The 19,251-nt window shown below is 36.3% G+C and overlaps 1 protein-coding gene across 1 annotated transcript in view; it reads right to left on the bottom strand.

Annotated features, from left to right (window-relative positions):
* The window catches only part of LOC131429573 (out at first protein), a 213,958-nt gene that overhangs the window by 8,404 nt on the left and 186,303 nt on the right, over nt 1-19,251 (bottom strand). Inside the window, exon 4 of the mRNA XM_058593785.1 lies at nt 18,621-18,804. Within this exon, the coding sequence (XP_058449768.1) occupies nt 18,621-18,804 (184 nt within the window). The remainder of the gene's footprint in view (nt 1-18,620; nt 18,805-19,251) is intronic.

The following is a 19,251-nucleotide window of genomic DNA, read 5'->3' as shown; positions in this document are numbered from 1 at the left end:
TTATTTGTGAATGATCTTTTTTTGCTCGGTGGGTCCCGCCCAGGGGCCCCTAAGACCGTGGGCCCGAGGGTACGAGCCCCCACTGTCCCTTTGAAAAAGCAGCCCTGATCGGAACAGCAAAATATATCATGATGTTTGTTCTCCTAAAATGTTTGCTTATGTCATAGTTGTAAACATACTTTTTGAAATGATTGAACCTATATTCATTATTCGAAACAGTAAAATCAATTAATTTTACAGGGTGACAGTAACTACCATTATTCACCTCAGTTCCATAGTTCATATCATATATTAAAAACTTTAGTTAAAGTGAGAGCTGTTATACGAGGCAAGTCCAGGAAGTAAGTGTATTCTGACAGCTGTAGGGAATACTTTTTCGATATATCGGCAAAACTACCACGTAGTATGTCGAAAATGGTTGACCGGAACTGTTCTTTGTAACGTATAAACTTCCACAAATTGGGTTACTGAATTTTTAACCAACACCTTGAAGACGATTTGGCATTATTTTTTCTGTAAGGTAATTTCAAGTAACATTTTTAGTTTTATTAAATATTTGTAGCAGTCTTGAGTATTACATCATAAATCTCGCAATGAAACTTTAAACTCCACAGAAGTCCAGTCAAGTGGACAATTCTTCATAAGGCTTATAAAGAAAAATGAAGAATTAACATATACCTGTATGAAATCTATTTCGAAAGGTTACAAATGTTACAAATATTAAATTTATGCGGGTGAATTTCATAGTAAGAATTTCTTTTACGACTTTGAATATTTCTCTGAATCTAAAAAATATATATATGTGATTTTATTTTTCTCGTAAATGTATAAAAAATATAAGCATTATCACTAGTCGCTGAAACTGAATTTAAGGCGCTTTTTGCAAAAGTCTGCATGGGTGATAAAAAAACTATTTTTTGTAATTCATCGTAATTTTGATATAAAATGTGGCGATATCAGTGCTGTAGATAGTAGTACGGAAATCTACGCACACGCACATTTTTATTAAATTTGGAGTTTCAGGAATGGCAATCCCTGTCGAAAAGTAAATTTTTTGTGGAAGGGGAACCTGCTCAATGAACAGCTCAATCACAAAAGAAGTCTTTTTTATCAAAAAAAAAAAAAAATGCGCACTGTAGATGACGCTCAAATAAGTGAAATTTTTTCTTTAATAAAATCTTATTACTAATTTAAGTGGTTCGACGGTTTGCTCTTTGAGAATTTTCTCTTCGTTAGGTCCTAGTGTACATCCACAATCGAGAAGGGGGCGTCTCTTGCTTAAGAAAAATAATTCTTATGGTCGTCGTTGAACAACAGTACCCTACAGGGTCCGGCACTCGAAGTGTATCCAATTAAAAAGGCCATAAATTCAGTTTGGAAAATTACTTTTACTTAATTCAAAGTACAAAATGTGTAAAAATAATACAAAATTCAGAATCAATTCACTTTTGCTCGATATGACCACCTTTTGCCTTGACTATGGCCTTGAGACGGTCAAAAAACGAATCGCAAGCTGCCCGAATGTGACTTGCAGGTGTATTTTGACCCACTCGCGGACAATAACTTTTTTCAGCGCCTCGATACTGGTGTATCTTTTAGTTCGGACTTTGCTCTCCAAAATGGCCCAAAGAGAATAATCCATTGGATTCGCATCTGATGAATTCGAGAGCCATTGTGTGGACGTGATGAAGTTCGGAACGTTGTTTTTCAGCCATTCTTGGTTCACTCGAGCTTTGTGAGACGGTGCCGAGTCCTGCTGAAACGTCCATGGTCTGCCACCGAAATGTTTGTCTGCCCACGGCTTCAAAGCAACCTCCAGAATACTTTCCCGATAATATGTCGCATTTACCTTGACGCCAGGCTCGAAAGTCTGAAGTTGGTTACACTTCGAGTGCTGGACCCTGTATTCTAAATGGCTGTAAAATTGTACAACAGATTTACAGAATTGTTTTCAAAATTGAGAATCAATGCACCTTCTTACTATAGCTCCTTACCACATAGGGTGAGAAACGATACAATACCCTTCAATACAAGATCTCCATACACAAATTGAACCATGTATGGAGAACCAAAATCCCGGATATGTGGTTGTGTCAATGTTGAACAGTTAGATGTTATGAAGTACCATATCCACATTCATACAAATCACCTGAAATGCTTGAAAAAAAAATGCAGTATACATTATGACATTTTTAGATTCAAATCTGGTAAAAATACTTTTGTCTGAGCTTCGCCATCAGCCCATTCATTTTCAATGATGCCAGAAGGACTGGGTATTGGGAAACAGTATTTGAAACGCAAAGGTATTCGATTTGAGTTCAACATGCGATCACTAGATTCGACCGTGAATCATTCGAACTGAGTGCCTTTAAATCTGCCTGGCTGTCGAAACAAAAATGAACTTGCTTACCACAGATTCTCTGATTTCACAACAGAAGACACCAGCAGCAGCACGACCATTAAACAAAGAACCGACAAGAAAGGTAATTGATGCTGTCGTCGATGAATGGCGGTTCTGTATTCTAAATGGCATCTCATCGGATTCATGTAACAGTACAATACTAATCTTAAATTTAATATCTCCCCCACAAAATGTCAACCGTATCGTACTTCCCAAAAAACTTACAGCTTTAATAAATTTTACCTACTGTGCGTAGGTTCGTCATCGCTGTTGTTGGAAATATCGTCGTAAATTTCGGAATCCTGTTATTTGCTCAGGCACTGACAACGAGCCGTCAGCTGGAACTGGCATATCTTGTTGTGATTTTTTTGCAGATGATGATTTCGTTGATGAGAATGATTTTGATTATTTTCAAGCTCTAGGTTGGTTTGGGCCGGTTATGAAGTTGCTTCATTGTCCTTAAGTGTAGACAGATATTGACAAGTTGCTTGCTGGTTTCCGTAGCTCACCAGCGATTTACATGAGTCATCCTTCTGTCGTGATAGAATGTAATAATGGGTAATTTGTTTCGTTGAACAGCAGGGAAATTTTTTCAGCGATCTCTCACCACGGCGAATATCTTTGAATTTGATTGTCTCAGTCTCGAAGACGAATTGAATGAATTTTGAAAGCTTAATTGGTTTTGATTAATAACGGAGTAGTAACTCACGGGCGGTCTCTAATGCTGAAGCTAATTCTAAGATATTCGGCATCAAAAAACTTTTGATTTTATAAGATAGAAAAATTTCAAAATTTAACAACCGGGTGGCACACTTTACCGATATCCGGTTAAGCTCAACGAGTGTAGCCGGGTTTTCATATAAAAACTGCTCCCAAACAGAAAAAATTGATATACGCTGTTTGAAAGGGTTCATATTGGAGATGATTTTCCGAACATTTTAACCCGGAGTTAGGGCGGTTCTTCTGATTTTCATTTTATTTAAATTTTTCAAAAACCTCTTTAGCAAAAAAAATCAGGAATATTTTAAGAATTATGGGAAACCTTTCAAATTTTTTTCAGAATTTTTCAAAATGTAATTCATGTGAAAACATATGTTCAAATTTTTCGAATTTTGTTTAATCGCACTTACAATTTTGGTACCACTCTAGATTTTACATAAAAAAAATCATTTTATAAAATTTGGATTTTTGAAAAATGTGGACGGGTATAATATTGAACTTTAAACAAATAAATCTTTCGGATAACCATGCGTCTCCATCAAATTGGCATCATCCAATGGATACGCATGGTATTTAGTTCTAAAATCATATATCACATGCCCTTAGAACTAAATACCATGCGTTTCCAGCTACAACTCGAGCTTGAGTATTGACGTAATTAATAATGATAAAGAATTTTATTCCTTATGTTATTTACACACGCCCGCACGCCTGGGTCGATTTTCCAAACAATGATTTAGGGAATGCATTAGTTAACGTGTGTGCTAGTAATTCGTTTCTAACTTGCGGTATAGTCTGGAGGTTTAGAGATTAGCTATTAGCAGTCCTAAGAAATACTATAAACCAGATAGAAATTAAGTCGAAGCGCTGGCAGCAAGTCCCAAAGACCCAAAAAGAACGTATTAATTCGCATCGTCGATTTTCTGTACAAACAACATGTTCTTTTCAAACTTAATATTTTTAGTTTTTTGCTGTTTCCTAAAGAGGACCCCTTTTTAAAAAAGTTTCGGAAAATCGTATTGTTTCATTGCTTTAATCGAAATATGTATTAACTAAGAATGAATGAGAAACTGAGCTATGTATAAACATTGATTTTCAAACGCTTTCGCAAGAATAGTTCATCGAACTTACTTGCACTTAGTGATTTTTTCTTCTTCTGTTGTTTCGTGGAGTACTTTTCTCACGTATATGCTCAAGCCCGTTTATTATGTATCTAGAAGTCGTCACCATACAGCTCAGACTGTGACCACTCTTTGCCTCCATTTGATCGATCCACCTTGCTCGCTATGCTTCTCTTTTTCTTGAGCCTTCCGAATCACATTCAAGAACCTTTTTCAAATGTTTGCCGTCCGTTATCCTGATGATCGTAGCTGTCCAATTTCAGCTGTACGTATGATAGGTGGATCTCCAAGCAGCTGTTGGAATCCTTGGTTTATACGTCGTTGATTAATTTCTTATGGTGACGTATTACTTTTCTAGTATCCTTATCCGCGGTCAAAAATCAATGAATTCACGTATTCATGAACCACCACGATATCGTCGCCACGCACCATTATTCGAGTAGGAAGGTGTTATATTTTGAAGCCTTTCCCTCTCATACATTTGGTTACGACGGATTTACTGTCAGTCCGATCCCAGTTTGATTAATCGGTCTTTATGAGCTTAAGCCGTTTGAATTTAGCTGTTTTGTTGAGCAATTTCAGGCAACTTGGCTATTCATACCATGTGATACAGAACGTCGACGAACATTTACCTTAAAACTGATAGTTTTTTAGACTTCGCTTGGTTTCGAATTTTACTTGATTTTTTACTTTATTCTGCAAAAGAACTATAATTCAATTGTCCTTTAGAATTTTTACTAACTATAGTTATTGTTTGATTTGAATATAATAAATGTGAAATGACTTATCAGTTCATAAATAAAAACTTTAAACCGTATATTCAAACTTAAATATTTGTCAATTCATTAGTTCTGATTCATGTTTCTCTCCCTGGTCCTTCAATATGAAAATTCTGTCTTAAGCCCTGAACTCAAGTTGTAGATGGGAACGCTTGGTATTTAGTTTGAAGGGCATGTGAAATATGATTTTAGAACTAAATACCATGCGTCTCCATCGGATGATGACAATTTGATGGAGACGCATGGCTTTCCGAATGAAGAAAGTGTGATATTATACCCGTTCACATTTTTAAAAAATTTGAAAAAATACAGCGTAATGCACTCATAAATGATTTATTTTTAATGTAAAATCTAGAGTGGTAACAAAATTGTAAATGCGATTAAAAAAAAATCGAAATTTTTTTTTCACATGAAATACATTTTGAAAAATTTTGAAAAAAATTCGAAAGGTTTCCCATAATTCCTGATTTTTTTCAACTTTTTTGCTGAAGAGGTTTTTGAAAAATTTAAATAAAATGAAAATCAGAAGAAACACCCTAATTCCATCAATATGGCAGTTAAAGGATTAAAATTTTGGGAAACCATCTCCAATATCCCTTTCACACAGCGTATATCAATTTTTTTTCTATTTCTTTGCGTTTCGCCTTCGGCTCGTCAGTGCTTAAAGCAGTTCAAACTGAACTGCCATCTCGTGCCTAGCAGTTCAACTTAAACCGCTAAGCAGACACAAAGTTTGCACTATTTATGCAACCCTCAAATAATATTGCACAAGTGCAATATTGCGACAGTCTTTGCGACTGCTTAGCGGTTTAAGTTGAACTGCTAGGCACGAGATGGCAGTTCAGTTCGAACTGCTTTAAGCTCTGACGAGCCGAAGGCGAAACGCGAAGAAATAGAAACAAAATATGTGCTTTTTGCACAAACCAACAAAACCCTTAAATGTTTTTTTTCTGTTTGGGGGCTGCTTTTATATGCAAACCCGACTACACCCTTTTGCATAGTGACTTTTATTGAGGTGCTTAACTTTTGAGCACATTACGAAATTAGAGATGACCCCAACATTTTGGCACTGTAGGGTGCGGTGTGCTCAATGCCGGAAAGAATCACATGACATAAGCTTTCCAACATTTTTACGTATTTTGCATCGTTGTTTTAAATGAAGACTTGAAATTAGTAAAGCTCTTCACGCTATGATTCCAGAAACGAATATCGGATTCGTTTAAAATTTCATAGCAACCTGTGGAATCTTGAAATCTTTGATTTAGTACTAAGTTTGTGAAATGGAAATGATTTTCGTTTTTTAGTTATTAGCCACTATTTCCGGTACTTCCGGAGTCGGAAACTGGTTACCGGTATAGCCAAAGCCAATATTTTTTTAATGAAATAATTTTAAGCACTTATTTGCCTTTTTTCGGTCAGTGCATCGTCGCGTAAGTGGCGGTTGAAAATTTTCAACATTCTCCACCTGATAATTCCGGAACCGGAAGTCGAGAATAGGTCAAATTTCAAGCAACCTTTGGGATCAGAAGAACTATTATTAGAATTTAGGTTGTGAAAATCGATAGAACCGTCTCCGATAAATCGAAGTACGTACCATTTCAGTACCGTAAACCGGGAACCGGTATGAGTTCGTTTGACCAATAACTATAAAGATCTCAACAATAACTTTTGTGAGCTGTTGGTGGAATGAACTAAGTCATCTTGATCAGAAATAAATTCCACTTGATTCGACTATTTAAAAAATATTACAGCATAACATTTTTTGGAAAAAACACTATCGTGAAGTTTTTGCACTCATCATCCTGTAATTTCATTCGGAAATTTCCTACGGGATCCTAAGCTATTTTACTTAAAAGTTTGTGAAAATCTTTCGAGCCATCTCTGAGAAAAGATAGCGCATATATTTTCATATTTTTGCTCTAGTCATATTTCATCACTAATTGAATATCTTCGAACGGAGTTTTATGCCGCCGGGAACAAAAGTCAGATTCGGATGAATGTTAGGAGTATCCTAGTATAAAACTATAAGGTAATTCTTTTCAATGTTAGTTTGTGAACTTCGGTTAAAAAAATAAATTCAGTAAACATTTTTTTAAGGTTCTGCATCAATTTTCTTTTTTTTTAATTTTGGAACGTAGAAACGCATTCGAAAGCGCAATTATACAAACATTTTAATTTATATTAATCTTCAAGACTTCTTATTTCTATAAGCCGCCTATCCGCAACATGTTGAATATTGATCCGTATTTTGACAATGTCTGTTCTTATTCCGTTTCAAATGACCTCAGACTGTGCCGCTCTTCCGATTGCTGGATTAAATTCTTACTCTGTGGTGTCTTTCCTCCAAACCGCACATCTTGTAGCTCAGTAGAATCATTCTGTGACAGCTGGATCAGCAGGATTCGTTTGTCAATATAGAAATTGATTGCCACCGGCATTGTGAATTCTCCTTCATGTTTAGGCCGCCCTCGATTGGCCAAACAGATGGAGGCTGACGACTCTGCAATAAATTGGAATGCCGGCGTGTATCGCATTTTGTTTTTTTTTTTTGCTCTACAAACGAACGGCATGCGTGCACAAATGGAATTTTTAATGGCATTCTGTAAGTTCGGTTGCTTTATTCTTTTTTTTCACATTTCGAAGATAAATCAAATGCCATGCCTTCCACGTTGTTGTCATGTTGTTTTTAACAATCAGTAACTTTTTTCCAGGCCATCATCGTTTTCAAGCTTTGCACAATAATATCTGGTCGCTTTAAATCATTCTACTTATCGACATGGAAAATCCGTCCAAACTTTCCTATTTTGCAAGAGTCACTCAATTCGCAGTACTTTTTCGCTTTCCATAGTCTCTATTTAATCATTGAACGAAGCGTAGCTTCCGCTCCTTTCCGGCATAGAGCGACATTTATTTCACTGTCTCATGTATATTTTATCCACGGCAGAAGCTTCTTTTCACAACTTCACTTCCCCTGTCGCAACCAACGAGGCGCTTCCTGCCCTAGACCGACTACCTGTCGTGGGGAGGAAATGTTGTTCTGTTACTTTCCATAAATCTATGTCAGACAGCTCTACTGATGCTGCTACTGCTGCCATGTTGTTCCACCCGGCGTCAGTAGAAGGAAAGTTCACCCGAGAAGCCACCGAGAGGCAACGTGAGTTGAATTGTTACCGAATAAAGTACGCTTATTTCCGCATTAAACTTTCACGGATTCGATTCCTTTCACTAGAATTTGGAAGAGGCATTACCTGTGGGTGTGTGATCTGACTGAGTGTTACTGTTGCGAGCATTGAGTTTCAATTTGAAGACAAATTTCTACACATTCATTCGATTAGGTTTCATTAGTCGAAGTGAAGGGGTTATGTATGGAATTTGATGTGTTCTTAAACTTGTCTATATTCGTCTGATTGCTGTACCCCGACAAAGCAGAGAACTTCGTTTGGTATGCACTGGACTATTGCACAGACTGCTGCTATCCTAAGAACACTAAGAATCCTTTCAAGTCAGGATTCGAACATACGACATCTAGCTTGTTAGACCAGAGCCTTATGCTCTGCACCCCGACCTTAGTCTACACAACTATACAATTTTTATTTGTAACTAATGGAAAAATAATTTCGAATATAATGCTTTGAGAATTTTTAATGGTCTGAAAACGACCGTTTAGTTGGTGTGCTACAACCTTCTCCATGAAAACACACATTGAAAAACGGAATTCCAATGAATACGATTTTATCTCGTGCGAGGCGAACGGCGCATAGAATGAATCCGCAGAAGGTCCCACTTTCGTAGTATTTCGTAGTGATCTGTTTTGAGCTTCAATAACGTATTATGTTTTTCGTTTCCGAGCCTTATTGTGTTTGTCGCTACTAGTCGGAAAGGAAAATGTTTTCTCGGGGCAAAGCGGGGTATTGCACAGCGCTCAGCAACATGTAGCCTCACTTTGTCTGAGTGAGTGCTAACTCTGGTCTATCATAGCAATAGTTGGTTCGGAATAGCCGAAGTTCGGATGAAATTTCACAGTAGCTTTAAAGACAGTATGAACTTTAATTCAAATCAAGATTGTGAAAGTGAATGTAGTTTTAGGAGTTTTTCTTCTCCACTTTCGGTGCTATCGGAACAGGAAAAGAGGGAATAAGTAGTGCCGAATTAAGTTTTCATGCCCACAAACCAACAAGCTCTGCAAACTAGAAGAATGTATCAGACAGTTTTATGGGATTTGTATCTGTTTTTAACCATCGTTCGTGGAAAAATACTAATAAAATTGGTAATTTTCCGCTTACAACGCTTTAGTTCCGGAACCGGAAGTCGGATCCAGATAAAATGTTCTACAAATTTTTAGGATATTGTAAGTCCTTTCATTTGAATCTTAGTTTGCGAAAATCGGTTGAGTTGTTCCAGAGATAATTGAGTGTAAACTTTTTCTCAAATTTTCACATTTTACCATATAACTCCGGAACCGGAAGTCACATTCAAATGAAATTCAATAGCAAACTATGGGACCATAACACCTTTTATTTGAATCTTAGTTTGTGAAAATCGGTTCAGCCATCTCTGAAAAAAGTGAGTGCATATTTTATTCATTTTTTTGGTACATATCATCATATATCTCCGGAACCGAAAGTCGGATCGGAATGAAATTCAATAGCAGGCTAAGGGACCATGAGACCTTTCATTTTAATCTTTGTTTGTGAAAATTGGTTCAGCCATCTCTGAGAAAAATGAGTGCATATTTTTGTTACATACACACACACACACGGACGGCCACACACACACACACACACACACACACACACACACACACACACACAGAGAGAGAGAGAGAGATAGAAAGAGAGAGAGAAAGAGAGAGATAGAAAGAGAGAGAGAGAGAGAGAGAGAGAGAGAGAGATTTGCTCAGTTCGTCGAGCTGAGTCGAATGGTATATGACATTCGGCCCTCCGGGCCTCGGTTAAAAAGTCAATTTTCACAGTGATTGCATAGCCTTTCTATTTGAGAAAGCCAAAAATAACTGTTAACCATACGTTTCCATTGAAGTTCAATTAGAAGGAAACGTATGGTGCTTAGTGACCTATGTTTTTCCTTATAATAGTCCTTTAATGGAGACGCATAGTTGAATGCAATTTTTTTAGAAAAGCTCAAAACTTGTGGAATTTCACATTTTTTTCAAATATGATACCGAAGTATAAGAACGTGTCCAAATGATTTATTTATTACTAGAAAATCCAAATTCAAAAGGGTGAAAACTATAAAATTCAAATTCAAAGGTGTGAAAAACTAAGTTTCAAAATGTTCAAGTATTTTGAATGCAAATATACACAATGCCTAAAACATTCCTTAATTTGTTCAAATTTGTGGGTAGAGAGGTCGCGTAAAACATCAAATAAAATGAATATCAATAAAACAACACTCCTGTCCTGTCTCTGGGCGTATTTTTTTTAGATCAGCATAGAGCCAGCAGTCGCTGGGGGCTAGATTTGATGAATATGGTGGGTGAGAGAGAATATCGAAGCCCAATTCATTCAATTTGGACATTGTTTTCAATACCTTGTGACACGGTGTATGGTCTTGCTGAAAGATGAAATTTTTCTTCATTTCACTTTTCAAAAATATCAATAACTGAATGTAAAATTTACTATTGATGGTTCTTCTTTTTGGGACAGGCGAATTCTAAGGTAATTCTATGGAAAAACTGTCTTTCGAACGGAGCCTTGGATACCCAACATGCAAGCACTTTTCAACGAATTTTTTTACCGCTCAATTTTCCCGGAGATGGCTGTGTCGGAATCCTCCATTTTTTTTATTACAATTCCAAATTGCAAATACACCACCACTTCTTTCAACTTTAACTAAGAAACTGACTCGCAAAACCGTTGTTCAGAAAATTTTAAAATTTCCATGCCTATCTAGATTGAATCAATTGAATGGTTAGAAATTTTCAAATTTCCATGCCTTCCTAGATTGAGTTATGATCCGTTTCTTTTATTTTGTTTTTGATTGTTCATGTATCATTCGGCTTTAATTGTATTATTAAATCCATCAGTTCTTATGTCTACAACTCCGTCAATATAATAGTTGAAGGGTTGAATTTTGGGAAAATTGTCTCCTGTCTAATCTTTTTCAAATTTGGTATAACCATATGAATTCCCTTCAGGGGCAGATTTCACATTCCTATCCGATCATAGCCATTACTTCTGTAATAACGACGCGAGAATGTCAAGTGAGATATCAGATCTCACTCTAACTAATATTTTTTAAACCTGTGAAAAAAAATTGTAGCTGAGCTGAATAAAGCTAGTTACGGTTACTCTATATTAGATTGAAAAACTAAATTCGAATATAGTAATAAATCAAGAACTAATGAATAAGTCCTCATTTCTATTCATAGTTCATGTACTTGATTCAATGTTAACTTTTTTATGTTTAGGTTATAGTGATGTTAACCTTAACGTCATTAAACTTACTGATCCTATGTGCGGTATTAGGAATCGAACCCAGGTGGGCTGCATGAAAGGCATCGATAAACCTATCATACTATACCCGTCCCACGATTAAATGTTCAATTTTGACTAATTTTGATCAATCATGAAAACGTACTGTGCGGTCAACTATGCAAAATTGTAGTTGAATGGTATACTGTGTTGCACTCAGATTTCCAGAAATCCCCTAAAAGTGCACTACACAGAAAAAATAATGAAATTTACACGACATATGAATCAATAGTATGATGAAATAGACATAAGTTGAATCAAAAATTTGATTTAAAACCATGATCGATGTAAAATTAAATTGGATTGCATAGACTTTTCAATGAACAAGACTGCATATTTCAAAATAAGCTTAGAACTTTATAGTAACTGCCCGTTCAATTGCCTGCTTCAAATATGTGGATGAAAATTGATGTAAATTCACAAAATGTTTTTATCTGTGTACCTTTTCCCACGTACAAGGCATTTAACTTCAGTTCGCTTCCATAACAATGTTACTCTTGGCTTTTGTTCTAGGGATCTGGCTAATTCAGTATTCCTTCACTGTCATGTAATTAGAATCTTTAATAAAATTATCGTATTCTTTTTATATTACAGTCATGCATTTCAGAAGGTGAATCGACTACCTATGAGCAACTCCACAAATTAACAGCAGCCAAGGAGACAAAATTTGGATCGATTTGAATGAAACTTTGTACACGGCTCAAGACTGATTTATAAAATGGGTAAGCTTTTTGCACAACTCAAAAATGGTCAAAAAGAGAGCAAGTTTCAACTAATAGTATTACGAAAACAGTCCCCATATTTTAATTTGACAAGTAATTTCTATGAGAGAATATTTTTTTCCATTTATTGTTCTTCAACAAATAGTCTTCAAAGATGATTCCTACTACTCATTTTATAAAATACCTCTGTATCAGTAACTGGCCTAACTGTCAATTCTATATTGAGTTAAAAAAATATATTAGTAAATCATAACTTTCGTAGCGTTTACTTTCCCGGACGTTTCGAAAAAACTCGAGCAGAAAAAAAAATTTGAGTGATCCTGCGGTCTGGCAGATTTTTTGCAAGGCCAACAGCCCGGCAGCTATTTCTAGGTCCGACACAGCTGCTGCTCCAGAGGCCCGTGCAGATGGCAACCCTAGGTGTTTTGGATGTTCCCAACCAAACGAGTCAACGATAAAACTAATCCAATTTGACGAGAACAAACGAGAATAAGACGTGTAAATTTTGCCGAACATATATAATAAATCTGGACAAGGGATCTATGTATAAAACATTATCAATATAGAAAGCGTATAAACACAGTTCCAATACAAATGTAGAACAGTTACTTCCAATATTGGTATGAGTACTCAGTGTATCAGAGGTTTTGCTTAGAGCACTTCTTGGGAAAAAAAGTAATTAGTAGGTTAGTGGAGGCTGAAGGTTTTGGAATTTAAAGATAATGGATTGGAAGTTACCTGATCAGAAAACCGGATCTTAATGAAATTCAGAAACTTTGAATGGGGCCATGAGACCTTTCATCTGAATCTAAGTTTGTGGAAATCGGTTCCGCAATCTCCGAGAAAATTGAGTGACAATATTTGTTATACACACAGATATTTACTCAGGTCGTTGAACTGAATCGAATAGTAAGATTTCTGCTTCGATCGACCTAAAAATTTCTGCTTCGATCGACCTAAGATTTCTGTTTCGATCGACCTAAAATTTCTGCTTCGATCGACCTAAGATTTCTTCTTCGATCGAATTAAAAATTTTAATTCATTTAGACGGATTCACAATTTAGCTTGAGCTTGAGCGACCACCCTTGGTTGCTACTTCGTTACTGATCGGGATTAGCTGAAATTGTACAGAGAGTTTCAAGATGATCCGACCTGGGACTGGTAAATCATCCTTCAATGTACATCTTCTGGTAACCCCAGAATTCATTGATCAGTACCGGCGCAGGCCAGGCTCGAACGTAGATCGTCTGAGGAATGGGAAGGGATGTTAGTCCAACACTTGTTGTTACTAGAGGCCGTATATACTATATTTGTTAGTAAAAATTTCAGTATTGGTATTATTCGCGCGCGACTCAGTATGTTCCGGGTTTAAGATGCTCGGATGCACCACTAAATTCACTGACTTCCCGAGTGAATAGTTGATTTATTGCATTGTTTATTTGGAGCAGGGAAAAGCCCGGTGGAGTTTGCTGTCAAACTTGCTCTCCAACAGGCATAAAACCTCCTCATCTTTAGCATCAACAGATTACAATCATCCAAATGATACATTCTAAACAGTTCTCATAAAATCATTTTAAATCACAAAATAAAGATAAACAGATTTCACGCGCGTCTTGATTCTGTATTATTTCCGCTTTATTATTTTAATTATTTATTAAAATTATTAATTGGTTACATTGGTTGATCTGGGCAGCCGGCTGCCGAGAAAAATATTAATTTATTGTTTGAAATGTTAATATCAAGTGTTTTTTACTATTTATTCAATATACCGATATATGTTATCTCTGTTATTAACTTTGTAATATCAACGAATTTGCGCAATAGTTGATTTTTATCATTCAATTTATAATTCTGAAAGACAATCAATGACATGGAAGAAGAAAACATTCCAAATAAAACTTTTATCCGAAGCTAGACGGAAATTGATAGGTTGAATGAAGAGATAATTTAGTAAAATAGAGTAATCAGAAGTGAAACATTGAAAATATCTGATAACTGAAAAGAAAAAGAAACTCCTGCAATTGTCGCCTTTTACGACATGGAAGCAGGAACCCAGTGGATCTATTCTTGGTTAATTTTTTTCCGCCGGATTCCACACGGCATCTAGGCTGGTACTGTCCGGAGAGCTAATAGGTACCATCAATCTCCTAGTGGACCCCAGCCCCTTTTGCATGATCATATAAAGACTGTCCCAGAAAGTATGAACGCACTTGGATTTCGCTGTAAATAATTCACAAGCGTTAGATATTCAAATTTTATTCGATATACTGATAATATTAGACTACAACAACAGAATAATATTCTCAACATTTGCTACTTGGCCATTGTAGACTAGCTGTCGCACCTTCTTGCGAACGTTCCTCATTAAATTCCGTACAGACTTCTTGGCGACAAGTTTTGACACTTTTTTCCAATCATTTTCGAACTGTTGAATGGTTTCGGCGTCCGAGACATGTTTCCTAAGATGTGCCTTCGTTAATGCCCGAAATTCCTCAATTGGTCGAAGTTGTGGGAAATTTGGTGGATTCATCTCTTTTGGGACGAAAGTGACATTTTTGGTAATATACCGTTCTACCGTTGATTTCGAGTAGTGGCAAGAAGCAAGATCTCGCCAGAAGACAACAGGATCCTTGTGGCTTCGAATCATGGGTAGAAGTCGTTTTTGTAAACATTCCTTGATGTATATTTCGCTTGTCATTGAAGCAGTGGTGATGAAGGGTTTCGAAATCTTACCGCAGCTACAAATTGGTTTAGACGGATTCACAATTCAGGGGTACAAAAACATTTGTGACTTAGCCTTATACTTCAGAGCTATGATGTCTTCGGAACAAATGATCAGTAAGAGAGGAGCCATATTTTGATGCATAATGTATTATGTAATGGTATTAGGGTGGCTCTTATTATTAGGGTGATCCAAAAATTATTTTCCGGACGTGTTGAGATAGAGGACTGCATCCTTCGACAAAATTGTAGAAAAATTTACATCAAGCAGCTTTGCTGAAGACATCATTGTAGTATCTCTAAAAGTTTTAGTGTTACAGCTATTTTAGGAGAGCAACTTAGAGTGTTCCAAAAAATAAGATTTTTTACTCTAACTTTTCTATTTTTCACTTTTCGAATTTGGTATCTTAGAACATCTTTTAGAATTTATTAAAACCAACGCGCATTCAGGCAGCGTTTTCTGAACCGAAGTTATGAGCAAAAATAGTTCAAAAACAGGTTAATTTTAAACTGCTATATCTAAGATTGAGGCAAACGAAAAAATCCGTTTCTTGCATTTGATAGAAAATACTTTTGAGCACGTTTATAAAAAAATGGCGGAGGATATACTTTGGTGGAAAAATTGGTGATGTATGATTTTTGTTTTTGAGTTATAATTTCTTTTCCGTGTTTTTTTCGATTTCTTCAAAAAAGATGTTATTGATAAATTTATAACTTTTGAACCACTCGACCGATTCCACTAATTTGTGGATATTTTGTCAAGAAATGTCTGCAGTTTTTTGGAAATATATGTAAATATTTCAAAGTTGATGTTTTGTGTTTTAGAATGTCACTTTTAACGGTTTCCATGATAGGTAGACCAATGGGCCTGTTTTACAATCTAAAAGAGGTGAGAATGTGTTCGTATAATAATCACCATAAATGAATGGAGTCGTATGGTCGCAAACAACGAAGACTTGAAAATTCCCAAAAATTTTATCTCAAAAACAAAAAATAACACTTTATTAATTTTTGGATATGTTATGTGAAAATGTTTAAGTTTTCTAAGAAAAATATAAGATTATATAGTGACCATTGGTCACAAACTATGAAAACCGTTGAAAAATTATTCAATTGACTTTTTTTAAACACAAAACCTGAATTTTAAAATATTCGCATATTTTTCTTAAAAACTATAGACGTTAACATGTTAAAAAATTAGTAGAATCATTGTTTTTACGTTTCGTCTTTGACTCATCAGTGCAGAGCAGTTCAAATTGAACAGTGCAGAGCAGTTCAAATTGAACTGCACTGATGAGTCAAAGACGAAACGTAAAAATAATGAAAACGGTTATGTGCCCTAGCACAAAATTTGGCTAACCCCTAAATGACCATACCTGCATCGGCCAGAAATAGTCGAAAACACGTTTTCGTTCGGCACGTCGGAAAAGACATTGCACTTCGTTGCAAAACAAAAAGTGTTCTGTAAGTAGCAGAAACTTTACGTCTGCTTAGCGGTTCAAATTGAACTGCCGAGTTTAGCACTAAGCAGTTCAATTTGAACTGCTCTGCACTGATGAGTAGAATCAGCCGAGTGGCTCAAAAGTTACAATTTTTAAAATAAAAGTTTTTTTTTTATGAAATTCGAAAATAATCGATTTTTTTAATCCACCCTTACAAGGTTTTCTACAATTTCGGTCACCCTAATGACAAAATAAAAAAATACGGATCTATGATTTTTCGATGGAGAACGCTTTATATATAATCACATCTTATATGGTAATGTTCGATCATGGGATCTAATAATCTTCATAATTTTGTAATCATGAACGGAGTTTTGTTTAATCGGTTTGTCTGCTTAGTTTTTTTGACCATACTCAGTATTTCAATTGGCAGAACTATTTACAGATTTTTCTTTACATAACCTTTCCGAGCAACGCTGGGTAATTTAACTGGTGTAATTTGAACTCAGGGTTTTGTAGAATTATATCGTTTTTTTTATTTAATCTCTGGAAAACTATAATTTACACAAAAAAGGTATCTGAGAAAGAGCTCTAGAAAAATCAGAGATTTAATTCTAGAAAATTTTTAGAGTGCCCGCTGGTTACTTTTTATTAAACACTATTTTGTTCAAATTAAAATTTTTTGAGTTACAGTGATTTGAAGAAAGTGATTACTAAATTCCATATGCTCTTTCTAAAAAAACAGCCTCTAATCGAATCTGTCTCTCCATCTGTGCATAGCAAATGCTTTGTTATACATACTAAAGATGAAATTTTGCGCAAAGTTTCCTCCGAAACGGAGTATATGAAATCTGATGACTTGTTATCCATTTCAGGAATTGCTCCTATACATTAAACTATGAAGGTCTTGAAAAAAAAAATATTCTGAAACCGAATCTGCAAGCAGAACAACATCAAACTTTTGCGGGAATTATCATGAATTATATAGAGGAAAAATGTCGAATCTTTTCTGGTTATATCCATTTATATCAAATTCGTTCAGCTGTATGAATTACCGAAGTCCACGACAAGCAGCATTCGCTCGGAATCACATCGTACTCCTGCGGCTGTATTTTTTTTACGATCCACTGTTGTACCGACAGTAGGACTGTAGTGTGCAAGAAATTGATCACGATATGATTGAACTTGAAGCTAGTCCAGTTTGCAGGATTCGAGCGGAACAATTCGATATATGTTTGCCCCCTTTTTAGCTCCGTTAGATTCCGTTTCAATTCCTGCCAAACGAGGGCATGTGAGTTAGTACACATGATACTATACCGGAGGAGACGAGGGCGCTCTGTTGCTGTGTATGATGGCGGCGGCGGTTGTGTATGTGCTTACCGGATAATGCTCCTTCGTAAGCTTATATTTCCAGAGTGCCGCCAGCCATAACGGAATGGATTTTATTTAGTTTATTGAGAACCGGAATTGCTTTCTATTGCGGAAAATGAACTTCCCCGGGAGACATTTGCTATTCTGTTATGAGATGAAGGGATATTTTTTTCTTGTGTGTTTCAGGAAACTGTCAAACGAGTTTGGACGTTCATAAAACAGCAATCTTCGTTCTAAGAAGTATACAATTATGGAATGTCCGACGGTTATGATTCTTTATTTCATTTCGGCAGCAAGCTCTGTCTGATAAAATATTTCTTGGTATTCATAATCCAACATTCATGAGCAAGTATTCATACCCGTTCAACAAACCCGATAACTTTCATATCTTCAATCAAACTTTTCAATTTCACAGTGAACACCTCCTAATCTCATTTAATTCAATTACAAATCACTGTTGGCTTAAGGTATTACCGGTGAAGGTAATTCTCCTGTCGGTAATTCATCGAAACGTTCCTAGACAGTTGTTGTTTATTACCCTTCGTAATCTCATGATGGCAGCAGCGAACGTAGATGGCCAAACTTTGGCCAATCTGTGATACTTGGCACGCATCATTCGTCTTCACCTTACATCCTCATTCAACTGCACACTCCTACCTAACGGGAGGCAAAAAGTTTTGTCCTGAATCAACAGATTTGACAATGCAATAACAAAGAAAAGAAGAAAGACCGTACGTGCCGGGGATAAATTTACCCCATCAAATAAAACATACTGCCTTTGGCAGTGGCCTCCTGTCTGCGTTAGTTCTGGCACAGACGCTTTCGTTAGAGTTTCCGTAGGTTTCGGCTTACCTGGCAGTTCGGCCCACGCCTTCAGGTCGACGTCCCGGGCATACGTCGAATCCTGAGCCTCTGAACACAGCGGTGCTATGTGGCGGGAGATGGGTGATGATCGCTCCAGCTGCACCCAGCCCGTCATCGTGTAATTTTCCTTACCGCGGTCCTCCTCCGGCGTCCGGATGGTGCTGGGATTTTTCTGCAATGGAGGAAAATGGTGTGCGTAAGAATGGATACAGTCTTCTGCGAGTAAAATATGCTTAACCATGTTCAGTACTGTGAGGGGAAATTCGTTATTTACTCATAACTGGAGGATGAGATTGATTGCATTACAAACATGAAAAGAAAAACTTTAACCTTAAGCCTTGTTATTTCATTTTTTGTGTTGTTCAACAACCATTCTGCCGGCGAAAATTTAAGCAGATTGCATACCATTGGGTCCTCAATATGTCATGAGAATAAGAGAAAAAATTGACGCAGATCAGAGATCTGGGATTACCTTTTGTGTGTGTTGAAAATTGAATGTTATATATTAAACTAATTGGTCTTCAACATTCGTGTTTTCGGCGCTACTGAGGGAGAAGAAAAAGACGTTAACTCTGTTGCAATTAGAATGATTACCAAAATCAACTGCTACACAATTTTA

The sequence above is a fragment of the Malaya genurostris genome, chromosome 2, assembly GCF_030247185.1.
Source record: "Malaya genurostris strain Urasoe2022 chromosome 2, Malgen_1.1, whole genome shotgun sequence".
Taxonomy (NCBI): Eukaryota; Metazoa; Arthropoda; class Insecta; order Diptera; family Culicidae; genus Malaya; species Malaya genurostris.
The sequence above is the reverse complement of the archived record's forward strand: the minus strand, read 5'-3'. Positions and strand labels throughout refer to the sequence as shown.